The sequence below is a fragment of the Puntigrus tetrazona genome, chromosome 24 (genome assembly GCF_018831695.1).
Source record: "Puntigrus tetrazona isolate hp1 chromosome 24, ASM1883169v1, whole genome shotgun sequence".
Lineage (NCBI taxonomy): Eukaryota > Metazoa > Chordata > Actinopteri > Cypriniformes > Cyprinidae > Puntigrus > Puntigrus tetrazona.
In genome coordinates this window covers 1052882-1075176 of record NC_056722.1, presented here as the reverse complement: position 1 = coordinate 1075176, position 22295 = coordinate 1052882, and the positions used below count along the sequence as shown (strand labels likewise).

The 22295-nt window shown below is 36.5% G+C and overlaps 3 protein-coding genes across 4 annotated transcripts; 2 read left to right on the top strand and 1 right to left on the bottom strand.

The window, feature by feature from the left end:
* The first annotated feature begins 77 nt into the window (after nucleotides 1–77).
* Nucleotides 78–9102, top strand: abcd3a (ATP-binding cassette, sub-family D (ALD), member 3a). 2 transcript variants are annotated; one of them, XM_043225748.1, is made up of 23 exons: nucleotides 78–242; nucleotides 732–765; nucleotides 964–1062; nucleotides 1650–1738; nucleotides 2187–2256; nucleotides 2511–2608; nucleotides 3165–3288; nucleotides 3376–3432; nucleotides 3515–3657; nucleotides 3750–3819; nucleotides 4293–4362; nucleotides 4450–4547; nucleotides 4630–4721; nucleotides 4827–4918; nucleotides 5008–5071; nucleotides 5167–5230; nucleotides 5884–5961; nucleotides 6066–6131; nucleotides 6239–6328; nucleotides 6459–6578; nucleotides 7393–7497; nucleotides 7589–7645; nucleotides 8172–9102. In XM_043225748.1, the coding sequence occupies exons 1-23, from the start codon at nucleotides 133–135 to the stop codon at nucleotides 8247–8249; spliced, it is 1968 nt and encodes a 655-aa protein (XP_043081683.1). In that variant the 5' UTR covers nucleotides 78–132; the 3' UTR covers nucleotides 8250–9102. The 2 variants fall into 2 exon arrangements, with proteins under 2 accessions (XP_043081683.1, XP_043081682.1); XM_043225747.1 differs by lacking the exon at nucleotides 2187–2256 and adding an exon at nucleotides 1833–1902.
* A 1667-nt stretch (nucleotides 9103–10769) lies between these two features.
* On the top strand, nucleotides 10770–14469 carry acp5b (acid phosphatase 5b, tartrate resistant). Its single transcript, XM_043225749.1, has 6 exons — nucleotides 10770–10940; nucleotides 11122–11312; nucleotides 12228–12355; nucleotides 12432–12623; nucleotides 13351–13498; nucleotides 14061–14469. Exons 1-6 carry the CDS (start codon nucleotides 10868–10870, stop codon nucleotides 14298–14300), a joined length of 972 nt encoding a protein of 323 aa, XP_043081684.1. The 5' UTR covers nucleotides 10770–10867; the 3' UTR covers nucleotides 14301–14469.
* A 227-nt stretch (nucleotides 14470–14696) lies between these two features.
* On the bottom strand, nucleotides 14697–18482 carry f3a (coagulation factor IIIa). Its single transcript, XM_043225750.1, has 6 exons — nucleotides 18262–18482; nucleotides 18062–18170; nucleotides 17110–17303; nucleotides 16842–17026; nucleotides 15774–15942; nucleotides 14697–15411 (listed from the first exon to the last, which is right to left on the bottom strand). Exons 1-6 carry the CDS (start codon nucleotides 18338–18340, stop codon nucleotides 15266–15268), a joined length of 882 nt encoding a protein of 293 aa, XP_043081685.1. The 5' UTR covers nucleotides 18341–18482; the 3' UTR covers nucleotides 14697–15265.
* Nucleotides 18483–22295: the final 3813 nt, after the last annotated feature.

Genomic DNA, 22295 nt, shown 5'->3' with positions numbered 1-22295 from the left:
GGTGATGGCGCGATGATGAGGTCATGAGTACGGCAGCCGGGAGAGGGACGGAATCTTCTCTCTCTCTCCCTCCCTCTCTCTCTCTTCCGGGTTTGAGCGCGCCGCTGTTCTCCGGCCGTCTCAGTAGGAAACATGGCGGCCGTCAGTAAGTACCTGACAGCGAAGAACTCCGCTGTAGCTGGTGGTGTCCTACTCGTTTTGTACTTCCTAAAGCAGAGACGAAGATCCGCCGCACTGAACAGGTACGTGAACACACACTTAAACCACCTAACGCGCGAAATCGGCTCACAAATAAGAGTCCGGTGTCAGAGTGACCCCCGTTAACTACAGCAAAATGAGTCCTGGCCAATATTATGGCCATGTGTCAAAACCTAACGAGCTGTCCGGCGTACAGAAGGTAGGTACCTCGCTGCTTATTGAGGCACATCCTATATCGTGAAAATCATCCTATATCGCTTGAAATCCGCATGCAGTTTATTGAACATGATTATGATTGTTGCAGTCTCACTGTCCAACAATAGACTCATTCATAAAAGGACAGCGTTGTTGGATAAACGTTTCCACAGTTTGCATTCAAACGTTCTGTCCTCAAGAAGACCCATGCTTACACCTTGACCTCTCTAGATTTGTGATTCAGCATCAATCATACACATTACAGAAAAACGGCAATATTTATATAATGCTTCATATTGATTAATAATAACAGATTTTTTTTTCATCGCCCTCAACAGGAAGAAGGGTTCTTCAAATGATCTGAACAGTGAGGTGAGAGAAATATATTTATTGATCTCTACATGAACTGATTAAAAACCGTATACACACAGAATCCAGTGAAAGTCGCTTTAATGCAATGTCCGATGAATGATGTAATATATAAATTGAAAACTTTACCGTGTAGTTAAAGATCTGGCTGCGACTATGTTTTATTAGTTACCTTTGACTTTCAACACTTTCAACCTGCAGAAAGATGGCAAGAAAGAGAGAGCTGCTGTGGACAAGCTGTTTTTTCTCCGAATCTTACGGATCCTCGGGATTATGGTGCCGAGGTTCTTTAGCAAAGAGGTAAGAATTGGCTTCATGAAGGCGCTTACTAGAACAGGGAGTTGGGTTTCTTTTTCTTTTCAATAGCCAAGCACCTTTACTTTGTTGTAGCCAAAAACATGTTTTTGTGCTTGATGTCGCTACTTGGCAAACATTAACTTTTGCATTTTGTTTTCTGAACCCGAAACATTATGCGTTTCATGCCCTCTCATTCAAATTCCTTACTTTTTTTGTCGTGTGCGTGTGTAATAATTTATTTCAATTCAGCAATGCATTAAATTAATCAAAAGTTACAGTAAGACTTTCACATGTTGCCAAATGTCTTTAACTTTTTACATTTCTGTTTATCAAAGAGACTTCGGCAAAAATAATAATCGTTTTCGAACTTTCTAATATTTGTTTAGCAACGGATCGCCGTATTGGAATGAGTTCTGTTTTTAAATGAAATTGAATTGAATTTAAAACTAATTCAGAATGAACACTTTCACAACTACATTTTTGATCAAATAATTGCGGCCTTTGCGAGTGTTTCTAAAACATAAAAACGTATCAACTCCAAGCTTATAACATAATTTGCACATATACAAGTTTTTTTTTGTATGCCACAGACGTGGTACCTGCTCCTGATTGCAGTAATGCTTGTGACTCGGACCTATTGCGACGTCTGGATGATTCAGAACGGCACCATGATTGAAAGGTACCATATAGATCTAGATCTCAAACTACTGCACCGAGCACCCAGTTAAATATTGATTTAATGCGATTTGATTGTATTTTTGACATTTTAACAGTGGAATCATTAGCAGAGATATCAAACTGTTCAAGAGGCACTTTTATTCCTACCTGACTGTCATTCCTGGGGTAATTTACTGTGTCTTCATGTGCTGTGAAAACTAATGTATCGTTGCAGATGTGTCATGTGATTTACGTCATTGTGTTTCCTCACATGCTCACCTCTCAGATCTCCTCTGCACTGCGGTTTAATCGCACATTTGTGTTTCGTCAATGTGCGCTTCCTCAAAAACCATTTGCATTAATTTCGTTTCGTGCACATGGAGGACGGGCCAGCCGGATGAGTGTTTATGCGTTTCTGTATTAACTCTGACCATGTTTGCATGTGTTTGTGTGCATGTTGTGGTTTGCAGTGCGATCATTGGTCGGTCCACTAAAGGTTTCAAGAAGTACTTATTCAACTTTATCACGGCCATGCCAGTTGTAAGTCTCTGCTTTTATTAAAGTTGGTAGTAACTGTTAATAGTCAGAGGAGTTCTGAGAATGATAACCGTCTGACCTAGGAAATTAAAACTGCTTCCAAATAACCACCTTAAGCAAACAACCAAACTAATATACGCTTCCAGTTTACGTAGAAACATCTGTGAGGCTAGAATATGGTTATTTAATATCAGAATTTGAATTTGTTGCTATGAAAACATCTAGATTTGTGAATGGCTGCATCCTCAATCTTACAGATCGCCCTGGTGAACAACTTCCTGAAGTTGGGCCTGAATGAATTGAAGCTGTGCTTTCGCGTGAGACTTACCAAACATCTCTACGATGAGTACCTTAAGTAAGGCCCATTACTGCCATGACATTATTCCAACTGAAGTATTCTTCATTCAATTAAAATTGTAAACTATTTTGTGGAAAAGTGCATTTTTATTTTTTATTTGTAGGCATCTTTACATTGCAAGTATACAAGACTCACGTTTTTAAATTCTCTGAAGATTACATTTACATTTTTAGTGTTAAAAACAGTAGTTGAGCACTATGTACAAAATCATATTAGGGAATAATGTATACAAAAAAATAAATAAATATATATATATATATATATATATATATATACATATATACATACATATATATATATATATATATATATATATATATATATATATATATATTAGAAAATGTAAATATAAAAATAACAATAGTAATACTATCGGCCGATAACCGATATGGTTTTGAACAAGATTTATCAGCAGAGGTGATTTTTTTTTTTTTTTTTCCTGAGTGAGAGAAAAAGATTAACTTTTTTTTTTTTTGTTGTTGTCAAATGTGACTCTCTTTCTGAAGAATGTGTAACAGTCTAGTTACTAATGTCACTATCTTTGGGTTCACAGGGGATACACATACTACAAAATGGGAAACCTGGATAACCGCATTGCTAATGCAGATCAGCTGCTAACACAGGATGTGGAAAAGTTCTGTAACAGTGTGGTGGATCTTTACTCCAACCTCAGCAAGGTACAACACCCCTTTGTCCGAAATACCCGTTTTTCTTTCCCAATATATTGCCCGGCATTTGCTAAGCTCTTGCTGTTCTCCCTCCAGCCCCTGTTGGATATCGGTTTGTACATTTTCAAATTGACAACAGCAATCGGTGCTCAGGTGAGAGTGCAAGACGTTGTAAAATGCTACTGTAAATCAGTGCCAATGGACTTTTTGAGGATCTTTTGGTCTCTCTGCACAGGGTCCTGCGACTATGATGGCCTACCTGCTGATCTCCGGCCTCTTCCTGACCCGTCTGCGCAGGCCGATCGGTAAGATGACGGTGTCCGAACAGAAGTACGAAGGAGAATACCGATACGTCAACTCTCGTCTCATCACGAACAGGTGACTTGACTTGTCTTTTACATCTATTTTCGTACTATAATTTAGTTTTTCCTAAATTTTGATACACACAAATGTTTTTATTTCCTTCCCAGTGAGGAGATCGCCTTCTACAATGGAAATGTAAGGGAGAAACAGACAATTCATTCAACGTTCAAGAAACTGGTGAGTGTATGACGGTACAAACTTGTGAATGTTTATTACCAAAAGGTTTATGGGTATAAATTACCGATAAGCCAATTATCATTTTGCTAATAAGCGTCCGATATTAAAATGTAATCTATTATACCTAAACAATATAAATATAAAACTGGACTGAAATTATTTATTGTTATTAATTTTAAATTGTAATGTAACGTACATTATAATGCCTAAATTCACTAGCAATTTAAAATAGCAATTTATGACAAAATTAATATTTATTTTGATTACATTTAACAGTGTTATTCGACTATTAGTGTGTATTTTTAATTAATTTTGTGGCAGAGGTAATCTAAAAACGCAATAATAGTACATGTAATTAAAGTTTTAAAGGTATAAAAATACATGTAATTAAATATCGATACTCTAATATTGGCCGGTAATACATAACCCATATAATATAGGTTTGCAGGTTTGATATCGGCGTTTGTTTGCAGGTTGATCATCTGCACAATTTCATCTTCTTCCGTTTCTCAATGGGAATGGTGGACAGCATTATTGCCAAGTGTAAGAGGATGTTCCATTATCTTCTCTAAACAAAATATACATGACACGGGCAGTAAAACATGATTAAATTGTTCTCTCTTGTATCAGATTTTGCTACGGTTGTTGGTTACTTAGTCGTCAGTCGTCCTTTCCTTGATTTGTCTCATCCTCGACATCTGACCAGCTCTCATGCTGAACTGCTAGAGGTAACATTTCGGTCCTGATATTATGATTATTCCTAGTTAGTGGCCCTCAATTGTTTTGAAATCTTGCCATGTTCTCCTGCAGGACTACTACCAGAGCGGCCGTATGCTGCTGCGTATGTCACAGGCGTTGGGCAGAATCGTCCTTGCAGGCAGAGAAATGACTCGACTGTCGGGGTAAAAAATTCACACATCCTCATAACCTTTCTGCCTGGTCGCTCGCCATTTAATTAATACTTGCTACATCTGATGCTATAAAATGAGTGTTTGTTTTCCCCGCAGCTTCACCGCTCGCATCACTGAGCTCATGAAGGTCCTGAAGGAGCTGAATTCTGGGAAATACGAACGCACCATGGTGTCTCAGTCAGAGAAGGGTGAGTTTAAGAGACTCTTGAAGTCCAAAACAAACTTCAAAGAGCTGTGTAACTGATTTTTAATGGATTATTTATTTTTATTTTTTCAGATTCAGAAAAGCTCACACTGGTACCTGGAACTGGAAGAATCATCAATGTAGACAATATCATCAAGTAAGTGCGACTTCCTTCAGTCCGTCATTTCAGATTGAGTGCCTCACTGTTAAGAGAAACAACTGTGCTAATTTTAATATGTAATTTCTCATCAGGTTTGATCACACGCCCCTGGCTACACCTAATGGAGACATTCTCATCAGAGATCTGTGTTTTGAGGTATTTGACATTATTTCTACAAATCGATTGTCAGTATGCTGACAATCAATGGAATACAATTTCTTAATGTCTCACAGTTTTGACCTTTATGTCTTTGCGCTTTCATGGCAGGGACTTTTTGCAGTGGCAATTTATTTTTTGCTCATTTAACAATTCACAAACCATTTCTCAGAATTGCCACTAAGAAAAACACAGACTTTTATTTGTAGCAGTGTGATTTTTATTTCACACATATACATCTTTTTCTGATGAGTGCGACTTAATTTCTTTATTTGTTTTTCATTACTTGCAACTTTTTTTATTTTTTTATTTCTCACATTTACAAATAATTTTTTTAATAACATGGTTTTATATCCCGTGTTTTCGACTTTTTATTTCTCACAATTTTGATAAGCTGTAAGGACTAAAAAAAAAAAAAAAAAAAGCTAAGAGGTATATCACGCTATTCTGAATTTATTTCTTGCTAGAAAAAGGCTTTTATAGTATATTTAATAATTTTGACTTTAAATATTGGGATTGCGATTGTTGCATTCAATTTTTAAACTTCATTTCACAACAATCTTGTTTATTTTTTAGTCAGGGGTGGATTTTCTTTCTGTTATGTAATAATGTTGTTAAAATGTGTGCACTCATTTTTCTATTGTTCTTCAAAGGTGAAATCCGGTACCAATGTTTTGGTGTGTGGTCCCAACGGGTGCGGAAAGAGCTCACTTTTCCGAGTTCTTGGAGAGGTGAGCACATCTGTGATACTCGGACTGAAATTCTGCCCTGAATCTCAGTTCTCTGGGAAAATTCTTCCATTTTATCTTCTAAACGTCGTGTCTTCGTTCTCTAGTTGTGGCCGCTGTTTGGTGGGAGCTTGACGAAACCAGAGCGGGGAAAGCTCTTCTACGTCCCTCAGGTGAAACTTGAACCAGATTTTTACAACACAAAACCCACTTTACCCATGGAAGAACATCTGAATGGCCCACATCATTTGAATAAACTGCCTTTTATATCTGTTTTCAGAGGCCTTATATGACACTCGGCTCATTGAGGGATCAGGTGATCTACCCAGATACCCATGAGGACCAAAGAAAGAAAGGCATCTCTGACCAGGTAGTATAAACTATTTTTATTTATTTTTTTTATTTGAATAATTAATCCATGAATTAATCTGGTTCTAATAACTATTAAACGTGTGCAGATATGCCTGTATTTATTACATATTAATCCATTTTTGCGGCAGGTGCTGAAGGAATACCTGGATAATGTCCAGTTAGGACACATTTTGGAGAGAGAAGGGTCATGGGACATAATTCAAGACTGGATGGATGTGCTCAGTGGAGGAGAGAAGCAGAGAATGGCGGTAAACAGACTTTTTTAACAGCCACAAACAAAGTCTTCTGCACGTACGGTAATGTGAAATGACTTACAGTAACTGCAGGGGCAGTTCTCATGGGACAGGCAGAAGTCAGTGGCACTGATAAGAGCTACATTGTCTCGTTAACATCCTGTTTTTCAACCACTTTGCCTCAGTTTGTTTTAAAACCAACATTTAGACTGAATCACATCATGTTGTGATGAACAGAATTAACGTAGTTGTAAAAAACAAACGAGAGATTTCCCATCCATGGGCTCAAAAAATCCATTTAATTTGTCATTTGTTTTTAGTAGTTTTGTGGTGTTTACATGACATTACAGCAGTCAAGTGGGAGAGGTCAGAGTTTATGTATTTACATGTATAAAGAGTTTTTTGGATCTGCAATAATTCTTGTAATGGTGAAATGATGTTAACATTTCCTAACTTGATTCAAAAAACAGGAATTGTTTCATAAAACCCTGATATCAAAAACATTTTATTTGTTTAAAGTCTTTTCGGCTCACCATGACTGCATTCAATTGATCAAAATACAGTAAAAACCGTAATATGGTGAAACTATTTAAAATCAGAATTGTGGGACTCATAGGACTCATATTCCAGTGATGCAAAGCTGAATTTTCAGCATCATTACTACACTCTTCAGTATCACATGATCCTTCAGAAATCAATCTAATATGCTGATTTGCTGCCATATTAAATGTCAAACACAGACCAATTTAAGTGTTTTATCATCAGTATTATGCAAAATACATTCGTATGCTTGTAAATGAGAATTCGGGGATATTTTTTGTTTCTGTAGATGGCCAGGCTCTTCTACCACAAGCCCCAATTTGCCATCCTGGATGAGTGCACCAGTGCCGTGAGCGTAGATGTGGAGGATTATATCTACAGTCACTGCAGAAAGGTACAAATTTCTCTATGCTAAAGACACTCTCTTATCAGTATATTTTGCTGAACTTTCCCTTCATGTGTGGTTTATTCTTCTTGTACCTCAGGTCGGCATCACCCTGTTCACAGTCTCCCACAGAAAGTCCTTGTGGAAGCATCATGAGGTGAGATCAGCGCTGCTTTCCCATCATCGGTTTTCATCAATATTGACGTATACATAAAGTGCCCCTATTATGGGTTACGAAAGGATCATATTTTGGGAGTCCCAAACTAAAGCTTGACATCCATGCAAGGTCGTAAAACACTTTTTTTATAATATGCATTTATTTTTAAATTATTTGTTCAGCAACTCTCAAACAATTCGTTCAACAATTTAATTATTCCAAACACCTCCAGTGATTGGTCGATTTTATGTAAAGCAGAGTTTGTGAGCTTTTAATGCTCCAAAAGCAGCAACTAGTGGCAAAGAATGAATTTGCATTTTCATTCAGACCAATCTAAAAGACGAACAATATGTTAATGTATTGTGTTGACATCAATACGTAATGACTCCTTTTAAAAACAAATCGGTTCAGTGATTCATAACTTCAGATTTAAAACTTTCCCTGCATTACAAACTACATGAAAGGTCATTTTCAAAAATCCATAATAGGGACACTTTAATCACAAAACGTCCTTTCTTTTTTCCAGTATTACCTACATATGGACGGCAGAGGAAACTATGAATTCAAACCCATCACCCCTGAAACTGTGGAGTTCGGCTCTTAGAGAAAACAACAGCACTATACTATCAGTGACCCTACTTCTTAAAGGGACAGTCCTCCCAAAAATTGACACTTTCTTCTGTTCTTAACCAAACTAAGGTAGCTGTTGACGGCAGCTATTGACTTCTTCCGTGGTATTTTTCCATACCATGGAAGTCAGTGAAGACCATCAACTGTTTGGTTAACAATTTTTGGGTGAACCGTTTCTTTAAGAAGTCACCTGCCAACCTAATCTAGGAGTTTGTTTTTAATCGTCATAACCTTTTTGGGATGGAATTGTGTTTAGAGATTTATTAACACTATTGTCCTCAGTGATTGTATATAATTTTGTAATTTAAACAGTTTATAGGACATCCGTTAAGTACGCATGAGAGCGTATACCAAGGAAATACGCCTTTGTCTCTGTGATAGCACTAATTTGTTTAATAAATGAAACTTGTCTGTATAGGCTCACACAAATCAATTCCACTGGACTGAACCGAGCGTTAGATACTCAATGATCTAATATTGCCTTTTTCTCATCAGCTAAGCCTTTCTTTAAGCTACTAAGTGGCCTTTCGTGCTCACTGCAGCATGGTCGGGTGGTCTGGATGTGTGCGAGCTGTTTTTTGGTGCACTTTACCTGGTATGGTAATTTGGAAAACCAGGAAGCCTTGTACAGCCGTTAGGTGTCTGTATTCGATGAGAAGTTGCCTATGCACTTGTTTACTCCAGCACTGTTGGCATTTCTTGATGTGGAAGGAATCAGGAACGGTTGAGTGTAAGAACTGTAAGAAACATTGTCGTAGCACTTCAGACATAGAGAAAATGAACCACTTTGCTGTATGTTTTCATTAAAAAAGGAGATATTGATACTACGAAGCCTGTTCATGGTCTTTTTTTAATTTGAGGAAATGGTTATGGATTGCGTTGATGATTTTGTGTGTGTGTGTGTGTGAATTCAGTTGGACTGGTTTATAGCACGTTATGGTTACTTTAGGAAATCTTCGAATGCTGAACTTTAACACACTTTAAATGTAAGTGAAGGGTCATTTAGATTAGACGCTCCTTTGACCTTTCACCCTCCACATGACAATGTATTTTTAATGTGTCTAGTCACCTGATCTTGGCCAAAGGTGGTAAAATACGAATTTAAATGTCCTATTGGTCAAAAATGATTAGGAAAATCCAGTTGATATTTTGTGACAGTGAGTACTGTGTTTCAAACCGCAATCCGTCAGATTTTATTGGTTTGGAAGTCTTTGTCCCTAGCAAACGCTAAGTAGTATGACATTGCCATGCAAACATCACTGCACATGTAATATTAATATTTTAATATGAATTAATATTTTTGAAGACTCTAATGCTCGCAAAAAACTGTAAAATAATTCTATTGTGAAATCTTAAAACAATAAATGTTTTCTATTTAAATCTGCGGTCGGTAACTTTTGGCGCTCTGGTGGTTAATAAACAGTACCGCGTGCTTCACGCGAAGGGATATTGTATATAACTTCTCTCCGTTTATGTCTATGGCGAATCACGCAGGTACGGGGTTACTCCGCAGCGAACCGGTTTAAATAGTCCGACTATAAAAACTTCTTATAAGTGTACCGTACTGATTCAGAACAAGCCAAAAACACGGTTTGGTTTACGCGCTTAGTACATCAATTATGTAAATTCTGAACATTAAAAAAAAGAAAAGGACTCTAGCTTTAAATACACTTTAGCGTTGTGGCAAACGCACACTTTCAGCATTACTCCAGACTTCAGTGTCGCATGACCCTTCAGAAATAATTTTTTTTTGAACGGTAGTTATTATTTTGAGAGCGTAGTAGGTTATTAACATCTACTGCATTTGTTTAGTATTGTACCCAGTACAAGACTCGCTGTTCTTTGAGTTAATGATTTATGAAATCTGCTGTGGAGCTTTCTCAGTAAACTCTAACTAGATCCGTATTATATCTTTTTGATAAGGGTTGGAATATTATCAATGGGATTGCAAATTATTCTTTTACAAATGATTTACCATGGCTGTCATAGTACCATATTGAAAAACACTTATTTTTTGCTGTTGCTGTAAAAAGTATTTCATTTTTGCTGTTGTTGTTTTTTGTTTTTTTTAACTTTGTTAGCAGCTGATGACATAAAAAAATGTGTCGCATCCGAAATAAATGTTTTGTTTACATAACATATGTATGTGTACTGTGTATATATTTTTAGATATATACACACAAACACATACAGCATGAAAAATATTTACATGTATATACATTTATATATTTATATTCTCATATTTAATATTATATGATATTATATATATAACATATATTTATATATATTTAACATTTGTCGTGTATGTGTGTGTTTGTATATATATATATATATATATATATATATATATATATATATATATATATATATATATATATATATCACATTCATTTGTTTTCTTTGTAAACTGGAAATCGTTGGCCATCATGTGCTTCACTCTTTCATTCTTAGCTCAATACAGGAAGTTTGTCATAAACCACATGTAGTTTCCCTGTAGGTGCAGAGAATTGAGTGTTAAGCTGTTTGTGGCTTGTCAGTGTCTGTGTTACTTCACACCGTGAGCCTCTGCAGGATCTGATCTGAAGGCATGACATGGCGTGGTTGTCCTTCCTTCTTATCTCCTGCCTTCAGACGTTCTACACAACATGTCAGGCGAAACAACAAGGTAGAGCGTTTCTGATGTATTTTCTTTATTGGCTGTATTGCTATAATATTTAAGGAAGTGTAAACATACTTGGCCACATGATTGCTAGCGCTGACAAACCGGTTCAGCGAGAATTTTTCATGTGATCTACAGAATATGCACCGGTGTAAACCCTATATCTACATGTTTTGATTCTGTTCAGCTTCTCTGAAGTTTGTTGGGATCGGAGACTGGGGTGGACTTCCTATATACCCCTACTACACGTCGCATGAGTCTGACACGGCCAATGAACTGGGCAGAATCGCTGAGAGCTCAGGGCTGGACTTTGTCCTCAGTCTCGGAGATCATTTCTACTACAGCGGGGTCAGAGATGTAGATGACGCCCGCTTTAAGGTGATCTGTCGTGCAAAATGTAGGTCTTCCCAGGGCAATGTGGGTAACTGACGGTACAGCTTCAGAGTTTGACGATGTAAACGGGGTCAGACAGGTTCAAGAGCACATGCTGATAGTGATCAGGGTACTTCAGCTCAGTGAACTATCTTCACACTCTCTGCTCACATGATTTAGTGACAGATGAACTGGTCCCTCTAGTGGCAGAAGAACACAATACAGTAAAGTTTTTGACTCTCCACATCAGTCTTTAGAAATGAAATGCCATTTAATTCAATCAAAGTATCAGGGTGCAATGTTTTTATTTTATGATATTTTACCTGTTTTTTGTAGTGAACACAAGTAACCAAGAATAGATCCCTATCACCATATTGATAACTGTTATAGTATAAATATGATAATTGTTATTAAAAGACTAAACAAAAGCTAAGCTAAATTAAAAGTACCTGGATGCAATGTTTTCTTCTGTGGTATTTTTATATGGTTTATCTATTGCTAAATTAAATTAAATTTAATTAAATTAAATTTAATTTAATTTAATTTAATTTAATTTAAAGAACCAGGATGCAATGTTTTATTTTATGGTATTATTTGTTTTTGTTGCATTAAACACTAATAAACCCAAAAAGGGTCCTCATCATCACATTTGTATTATATTGTTTGTATATTTTTTTATTATTTATTAAAATTATTATATTATTAAATATTTACTATATTATTAAATAATAAATATTATTTATACATATTTAATTATACATTATTTTCAAATAGTTTCAATTTGCAAGTACATTAAGTGCTTAATAGTTTGCTAATATATTATATACAATGTAATATCTAAAATATTATTAAAATCTAATAAGAATTATATATATTTACACATTTTTTGCTCTGAAGTTGTAATGCAGCTGTCTTCTTCAGTCTACCTATGAGAGTGTGTTCTCTCACCCCGCGCTGATGGCCGTGCCGTGGTACCTGGTAGCAGGAAATCACGATCACCGTGGAAACATATCAGCCCAGATCGCCTACTCAAACAGATCCGAAAGATGGTGAGTGAGGTCAAAGGTCAAGCTCTGTATAACATGGCCATTCATCGATGACTGTGCTGCTGTTAATATTTGGCAGGATCTACCCCGACCTCTACTACGAGCTGGACTTCAAGATCCCTCACAGCAACACTTCCCTCACGGTGTTGATGATTGACACGGTGGTTCTGTGCGGGAACACCTATGACGGGCTTGACCCTGTAGGTCCAGAGAACTACGCTGCTGCTAAACAACATCTGAAATGGATTGAGCAAAAACTTCAAACCACCAAGTGAGTGATTAGTACGACATAAAAGCCAAATGCAAACACACTGCCCGAAATCTAATAGAAGAACAAACAACATTAAAAATCCAGTGTGGATAATCGCAAGATGTATTATGCGTTTACTGGGCAAATATTAGTCCTGTGTCAGGAATTTTAGGGCTTGTTTTTAAGGCCCTGACCTGCCACACTCCTTCCATACCTCCATTGTCACGTTCTCACTTCAGATTCACAATCACATCCTCCTACGCTCCAGGCATTCCGTAATAAAACTGCATCCGCATCTTAAAGAGAGAGTTCACTCAAAAATTAAATCTGTCATTATTTACTCACCCTTTTGTCGCTGCAGTCCTAAATGCTGCTTTCTTTTCTGAGCAGCACAAAGAAGAAATATATAAAATATTTAAGGCCTTTAAATGTTCAAATCTTTGCTAAATACATGTGTTGTCTGATTGACATGCCGAACATTCTTTTTGCCCGCTTTTATGATTTGTAACGGACGCAGGTTTTACGAGCGAATGCCGTTTTTGTAAAAGGACGAAGGTTATGCACCTGAGAGTTTTGTGTTTAATGTGCAAACTGCTAACAGGCAGATAAAACTAAACTCAAACAGCACATGCACATGGAAAAAGTGAAATACCACTGAGAATAACTCACAGCTGTTTCCACAACAGAAGTGAAACAAAGTTTGTATTCATCAGATGTGTTTAGAATAAATGCATCTGTTGATCTCCAGGTCAGATTATGTCATTGTGGCCGGACATTATCCAGTCTGGTCCATTGGGCATCATGGTCCGACGAAATGTTTGATATCGGAACTCAGACCTCTTCTGAAGAAGTACAGCGTCTCTTTATATCTGTGTGGTCATGACCACAGTCTACAGGTATCTTCAACATCACGTTATCACGTAATTGAAAATCAAGCAGTACTGTCAATAACTTTTTTTTCCAATTTAAATAAAAAAATTTCAGAAAGTGCATTCACCCTCAGGCCAACCAAGTTTGTTTGTTCATCAGAACAGATTTGGAGAAATATTGCATCACTTGCTCACCAGTGGATCCTCTGTAGTGAATGGGTGCCGTCAGAAAGAGTCCAAACAGCTGATAAAACATCACAGTAATCCATTTAATTGAGCACATCATTAATGTCTTGTGAAGTGAATGAGTGCCTTATTCTGACGGCACCCATTCACTGCATTTGTGAGCTAGTGATGTAATGCTAAATTACTCCATATCTGCTCTGACGGAAAAAAACAAACAAAGCAAACTCATCCACGTATAGGAAGGGCTGAGGCACCATACATTTTCAGCTATTAATTTTAGGGGGATTATTGCATAAATTTCTTAAATAGCCTTAATAGCGTCTTTTATGGGCACTAAAACATCATGCATTTAATGCATTTAAACCATAATATTCAGTTTTTTAAATGCTTTCTGTTTAATCAGTTTATCAGAGAAGACGATGGAAGTTCATACGTTGTCAGCGGAACTGGAGTTAATGCGGAAACTTACATTGACCACAAAAACAGCTTCCCGTCGTCTTGGCAGCTCTTCTCCAACGCGGTCAATCAGACGAAAGGAGCGTTTGTTTACTTTGAAGTCAACACAAGTGAGATGTTGATAAATTACATCCAGGAAGACGGGAAGTGTGTGTACCAGACATCCGTCCCAAAACGCAACTTTTGACGTCATAACATTTGCCCCAGTCTGCTCTCAGTGAACAAAACAGTCACAGCCAAAAGCTCTTTCTAATTGCACCATCAATTGTATATTTGTATGTACATTTTAATTTAACATTTCTGTTTAGCTTGCTATGTATCAAATAAAACATCGATGATATTATTGGAAAAATGCAGTGCACTGGTCTTGGACTTTGTAAAAAATTATTTCTAAAATATGTTTTATTTCATTATATATATATATATATATATATATATATATATATATATATATATATATATATATATATATACACACATACAAACACACACTAAGTTACAGTTGGGGGCGCCATTGAGCTATTTACCTAATTGTTAGGAATCTAAATAACTTTGACTTTAAATATGAGCTTGACGATCAATATGAAACATATTCTTTTAATTTAGAAAATATGACATATATCTGCGTGCCGATCAGTCCACATGTGCAGTTTCGTATATAACAGTTTTATTAAAAAATAATATTACATCAGTACCATTCCTACCGGATTCACAATTTTGTAGTGGTGTAATGATAATGTTTATAAAAGTGGCAATAAACCAGATTTTATCATTAGCACTGTACAGTTGCAATGTGTTAAAACGTTTTGCAGTCACAAACACAAATACAGCTTACCGTATCGATAGCTAAAAAAAATAAATTAGTGTTCTTTCATTTCATAAAATGTGCTCTGATTTCGATTCTCCCAGTAAACCCATCGTAAACCGTACAGTATTTCCATTTGTTAGAAAGTAGACGAAATTAGCCAGTGCTTATAAAAATGTTTATACAGTACACTTCAGTGCCAGACTAAAGAACCCACCACCTGACGGTATAAAGGCCTCGACCTGCTAAATAATATGTCTAACATATCTACATTTTGAGGTTTCACAGAAACACAATTTTCCCACAGTTTTCTCCCAAAGAGAAAGTCCATTTTAGGTCAACACTCCTCACACACCGTTCAGTGGTAATCCCTCTTTTCCGGTGTTTTTTGCTCTCTTTCTTCGTCTGCAGCAAATCACGGCGACAATGATGATTGCTGTAAGCGCCAAGATGATAATAAGAATGGCTCCGGCGATGACACCCACGCCGTATTCTGCGAAAACATTACATCACCGTCATTAAGGGCACGACACTTGATTCAGTTTTAACGGACACCGAAGGGGATTTTGCTGCTCTTTTGGTCCCTAGACATCGGGATGATTCATCTACAGTCCACCCAGCGGATACATTTATATCAATAATGAGTTGCATTAAACGTTTCTGTGAATCACGGACTCACAGAGTCCATATAAATCTCTGATATGATACTGTATCTGCTCTCCGACGCTTTCACGCGTGTCTTTTTTGGGAAAATGATTCACTCCCTATCAGACGAAATTCCTAACGTTTGCGGTTTCTGGGATTGCTGTGATGAAAATCCCTGACAGGCCACGTCTTAAAAAGCAAAAGCATTACCTTCAAAGACAGATGGGTCGACTTCCTGCGAGCAGTGGTAGCTGCTGATCTCTCCGAGCTGTTTGTTTGAAGATCGGAAAGGTAGGAAGGCCTGAACGTAAAAACAGTAGCTCACTCCTTGGTCCACATCCGTCAGCTCGATGACGCTGCTTTTACTGAACTTTTCTTTCTGAAGAGGCAAACACATGCAACATTTTTAATATATAAATAATTACGTGTTTTTCATTAAAGCTTATTCTCCACACGGCTGCATTTATTTATGCATTCCTTAACAGCGATATTTTGAAGTAGTGTGACAACTCGAAATATTTTTGACCACTGTAATATATTTTAAAATGGAATTTATTCCTGTGAAGCAAAGCTGAATTTTCAGCATCATTACTCCAGTCATCAGTGGCACACGATGCTGATTTGATCAGGGAAGCATTTATTATTATTATTATCAGCGATGAAAGTTGCGCTGCCTTTTTTGCGGAAGCCGTTTTCTTTTCCAGAATTCTTTGACGAATGGAAATTGCAAATAACAAATTTTAAATAACAGAATTTAAATCAGCATTTTTAATAGATATGAATATTTTATAGCGTTAGACCTCTTTACAGTCAGCTTAAAAAAACTTTTATTTAAAATTTTTTGCCATTTTTGCTATTTTTTTGTCTTAATAATGTCATAATAGGGAGCAAAAAAAAATTATCTATTACTAAAATTACCCTTTAATAAGTTAAAAAATGCATTTGTGAAGAAAAAAAAAGCTTCTCTACCTGCAGAAGTGACTACAACTCACTAAAACTTTTTTACTTTAATTTGAAACAAGGTGAAGAAATGACTCTGGAACAGTTTTCAATCAGAAATTGCCAGTAAATTTAACAAACGAACAGTAAGACATTGAATGAAACATTTGAAGTAGGAAGACTGAAATACCATTTTCTTGTAAAACATACCTCACTAATCTTTGTTTTATGAACAACTTGTTTTATACAATAAGTCAGCATGGTACTTTAGACTATAAAAAGAGCTCAGAAAAGCGTTTAACGCTTATCAAATAAGATGACTTTACAAGCAACACTAACCTTTCCTGTGCTCTTGGCTTTCCTGTAGATAACCTTATACTGTAGGTCGTCTCCGAAAACATCCCGAATATTCAGTCTCTTCTTATCCTTATTAAAGAGAGCCGTGGGGATGTCCGTTACGTGCAGAGTAATCTTCCTTTTATCGCTGCTTACTTCTATTTTAAACTCCGGCCTGCCAATGGCAGCTAAAAGACAATCAAAGCAGAAGATCTTAACGACGGCTCGGTATCTTTTTGTCATTAAAATAAAGGTTGCGAAAGATACCGACTGTCGAAGTAAGGGGAGAATTTGTCCGATCTGACATGAGGGAACTCCACCAGATCGGAGGTGACGCCCCGCATGGGTTCAGACAGGATGTCGGCGCTGTAATAGGCCTTCAGGTTTTTTAACTCGGCAGTCAGGTCGCATTCAGTTTCCGTCGTCCTGATACAGTTTGGCGTACGTTGTCTGTCCTGGCTGGGCCTGCAGTCATTCACGCAGACATTTAGGTCGTGAAGAAAACGTTTGGAAATAATAAATTATATTACGTGAATGAAAAGTGGCGGGTCGGTGCCTGTCGTAACAAGTCATGGGTGTGGAACTATGCAAGAGTTGCCAAATCTGCATCATGTGCGACATTGATAAAGAGCTTTTCGTTCATATAGGTTTTTTTAACAGATTAAATGTTAATAAATGAGCATCTAAACCCTCTAAAACTGTAATCAAATCAAGTTTAATTAACCTGCAGGGATGCATGCAATGCCGAATAAACCACTAATGGAAATAGGGGGAAATTTGGTGTATGAATTCATAGAAAAGTTCAAAACAACAACCAAAATACATACACTTTTATTGCCTATAGACTATCACCTTTATCGGTGTATGGCCCTTTTCAGATTACACAGTGAGAAACTTTTTGATATAATCAGTTAATTACGACTTAATTGGTCAGGAATCAATATGATCTAAGTAATATTAGATAACGGCCAAGTCAAACTAAGTCTTTTCACTGTTACAGTAAAGCACACGCTATATAAACCTGCAAGGAGGAACTGTAACAGATTCAGACCATCTTTTATAGTGTTACAATAAACTTTTGAACCTGAACTGAACCTGGATGGGTGTATTTACTAATTCTAGCACATTTTTCATAACTTTGATACTGCATTCAAGACAATCTAGGTACTCATATACAACTCTACTACTAACTGTATTATAATATTTAAAAAATGGCAACTTACTCTGAAAATTCAACAGTGTAGGAATAATTCATTGGCTTTGGGCTCCACGTTAATATGGATTTAAAGTTGATAGAGGACCAGCTTACGTTCTGCGCTTTTGGAAAGTTGTCTGTGACACAGAAAGGCAAAATGATCGATACGTTATGAAAACGATACAAACAACACGCATTCAAGCGTTACCTCGCAGGTACGTGACTCACCTGAGGCGCAGGTCCTCGCGCAACATAAAACCAGGACCACGGCGAGCACGCCAAATCTCACTTGCTTGTAACTTTCCATATTGTCCCAAGGCGAAGATGCTAATCCAATTACAGTAGGAAGATCAAGCAAAACTCCTTTCGTCAGGTAGGATAAAAAAAATGAAGGTGAAACCTCGTCCCAAGCGGCTTATGAAGTCCTGCTTTTTATTTGTCGGAGCGAAACCCAACAGATTCCAGTAGCGACTCTGACGAAGCCCCGCCCTCCGGGACAAGTGGGTCCGTCTACTTATGCATATTACCATTTATGGATTTCCTCACTCATACCAGTTGATTATACGCAATGACTTCAGTATTCACAGAATTCAAGTTTCAAGAAAGGAATATGTTATTATATAATTGCACAATAATATTTATAAATGTATAAAATAATTAAGAAATCAATAAAAATATTTTTTTTATAATGACTGGGAAATTGGGCTAGATGCCTCACTTTATTCTTCAGTTATTTTATTTCATTTTATTATTTTATTTTGTTGGAAAAGGACTATTTCTATCTGCTGTAGACCCGTTTTAAATACTGGATAAAATAAAATAAAATAAAATAGATAGAATATTTCCAACATGTTATATAAAACCATCATATTATGCCAGAAAAATATAATTATATTAAAAAAGTCTCAAAAATGTAAAACGTGCAAATTCTCCCTAGCAGATAAAAGCAGCCTTTCTAATGCAAGCTTTTGATTATATCCAGGTCACGAAAGAAAGCAATCATTTAGGTCAGATTCTGTGAGATTCATTAAAAATCGGTTTTGAGACCGTTGCATTTGGATAGAGATATTTGAGATGTGTAATATATACAAATTAGTGCTGTCGAATGATTAATGGTGATTTAAGCATTATTTGAAAGCATGAGACACAAAACTCAATGCTGGTGTATAATCTCTCCGTGCATTATGTCACATAAAAAGGCTTTCAACTGCTTATAGGCATAAACTGCCGATGACAACCACGACAGCACTAGAAATGAGACCGTTTGTATTTTGGGAGGTATGACTCGAGTTCTGTCCCAGTTTCAGGCGGTATGTGACGCTGGCACCTCGAGAGCGTTGAATGCCAGCAGGGGTCTTTGCCCATTCAGATCCTTATGCAAATGAGCAGCTGGTACCTCACTCGCGCCCGTGGCTTTGCATGTTAAAACGCTTACAGGACTCAGAGCTTCCTGTGAAACTCACCCAAAACCGCTAAGAAATGAGAACTCACTAGTTTTCTTGTAAGAGTCAACACTGCGGTCGAGAACCTCTTCTTGAGAACCCCAAACGTGGATATGTAATTCCCAAACTTTGTCTTAAATAAAAGCTGTTTGAAAGATGATTTATCAAAGATGTTTTTGTTAGGGGGTTTCTTACCAAACTAATAAAAGGCCCCTCTTCCTTCAGTATAAGCCCAGCTAACAGGAAACATTCTCTGGACTTCAGCTAACGTTCTGGGAAGGTTAAGTTACTGTATAAACAAACGTTCTTCAGGCAACGTTAATAGAATGTTCAATCAATGTTATCCGGTCTTTAAAGGAATAGTTCACAAAAAAAAAGGTGATCACTGATGCATATATGAATATGATTCATTTTTGGTTAAACTATTTCTTTAAATAATGTTATTATAGAACCAAACATATTTTTTAGACAATGTAATATTCCCAAAATGTCTGCAAAATGCTAAAATGAAATTTCGTGTTTATTTTTTGAACTTTGAACTTTCAGAGAACACGTGGAAATACAGTTTTTATGGAAATGAGAGCACAAACAGTGATGATATTTAGGGTTATCATAGGTTTATTCAAAGCATACTTCATTAATAATACTACATTTTTACAGGCATTAGTTGATTTATTTATTAACAGAAAATCAGACCATTTAAACACAAATATCGAGAGATAAATCTAATGAGTCATGATGCAACCCAGTGGCTATATTTGACCAGAAGTTCATGGTTAGTTGAAATTCTAGAATGTGAATATATGACCATGTGATTCCTTATTATGCTTATGAAGTCATAATCCATTTTTTCTACAGTAGAACTGATCCACTGCGGTGTCTCCTCCCCCTCCAGGGTTTTTCCTGACCTCTCTTATTACCCAGATCATCTCAAGTGCTTCTGCATAAACCTGTGAGAGGATGTGAGGTCAGAAACAATGCTCAGTCTATGGTTTGGCTGAACTCACATGCACTCTGTAAAACCCCACATGCTGCTTAAAAAAACAACCACACCTTTTACACTGTAATAAAAATGATAGGTTTAGGAAAACATTCATAAAAATGAATACACCAAATAACCGCTTTTGTTCGACCTTTCCAGCGATTACAGGAAGTGACATACTAACCTTTGTGTGACTGTTTCTTTTTGTATTTTGCTGCATAAAACAGAGCAATTATTTATTCATTTTTAAATATAATATGCCCTTTTTTCAAATAATTCACAAAAACCTATAACCTTTCACTAAAATAAAACTACAAAAATCTTATCAAATATCCTAATATTTATTCCTGTGCAACAGCAAGCCATTTTAGGCAAATGTATATTTGGGGAAAACATTTACTGAGACTTTGCCCCTTTTCAATCATTTTTCTTTAATGACATTTTAGGTTTTTGGGAAAAATCAACAATGATTAACAATACAAATTTCCTTTGTTTATATTTTCCAGTGGTGACAATAATACTACTGTAATTTAATATTTAGTATCAGTTGATATCAATAAATTAAAATGCTTTTATATATATATATATATATATATATATATATATATATATATATATATATATATATATATATATATACAATTTTTATTTTTGGGCATTTTGGGCAATTATTCCTTTCACAAAAGTCACAATAAAAAGGAATTGGGTCATTTTTTCATGTTTCAGAACGTTCCTGTATTTTCTTGGCATGTTTAGCTGTGCAAATTGGAAACAACATCCTAATTTAAGGATCAATAAATAATGCTTCAGTGGAAAGTTCCCTGGACCGATGACAGATCTGTTATTATATTCAGAACGCCAGGACAAAGTTTCTTTTGTCCTGGCTTGTTTCTTCAACCTTTCCTCAGGTTCACATTCAAACTTGATCATATGCATATGCTTTACACATTTTACGAAAAAAAAAAAATCCTTCACAACATAAAGAGAATTTTTTTTCTCTCTTTCTCATATCTTAGATTAATTTCCCGGCTCATAATCCAGGTAAACAGACTCCCGTGGCCCGATGAGGTCAAGTCATGGAATCTGGTTCATATTTTCTTGACAGAAAAAAAAGCTGTGAGTTTAACCCGTCTGTTTTGACAGACAATGGTCTCCAGGCTATTGCTGGTTACACTAAGACACTTTTTTCTGAGTCACACCTCCTGAAACTTTATTATCAACCTTTGACAGGTTTTTTACTGTAACAAGTAGCAAAAAAAAAACCCTGATAACCTTAAATAATTCCATATTGACAATACTGTGCACTTCCAGAAACTATTCTACATCCGCTGAAGGTTCACACGGCATGCCCTGTATAATTGCTTACGCCATTATAGCAGGTCTGGAAGCCACTTCCTGTTTAACTCCGGGCCTCATCTGTCAGCTCTTTCTGGAGTCTGGAGCTCCGGTGGCAAAGGACAAGAGCCGCATTTTTCTCACAATTATGTTCATTATTGGGATCGGCGCACATTTGGACAGACGTTACTCACTCGTTTCAGAGTCAAACAGCGGACAGCGGCAGCTCTGGGTTTGTGTTCTTATCTTGAGGTTGCGGACAGATTTTAGATAAGAAGTCAACAGTAGATTTACATTCTTTTGCACTAGATGAAGGTGCTCCAAATCCTAATCAAGGGTAGGATACATTCCAAACACTCGGTAGTGCCCTGCAAAGTGACATCTTAAAGTGACCATTTTTTTAAAGAGACATAAATGCATATATTATATATTCGGAGTCTGAACCAGAGAACACCCAGTACCTAATCACCGGGATTCCCATGTTTACCCCTCTTTCCCCAGAT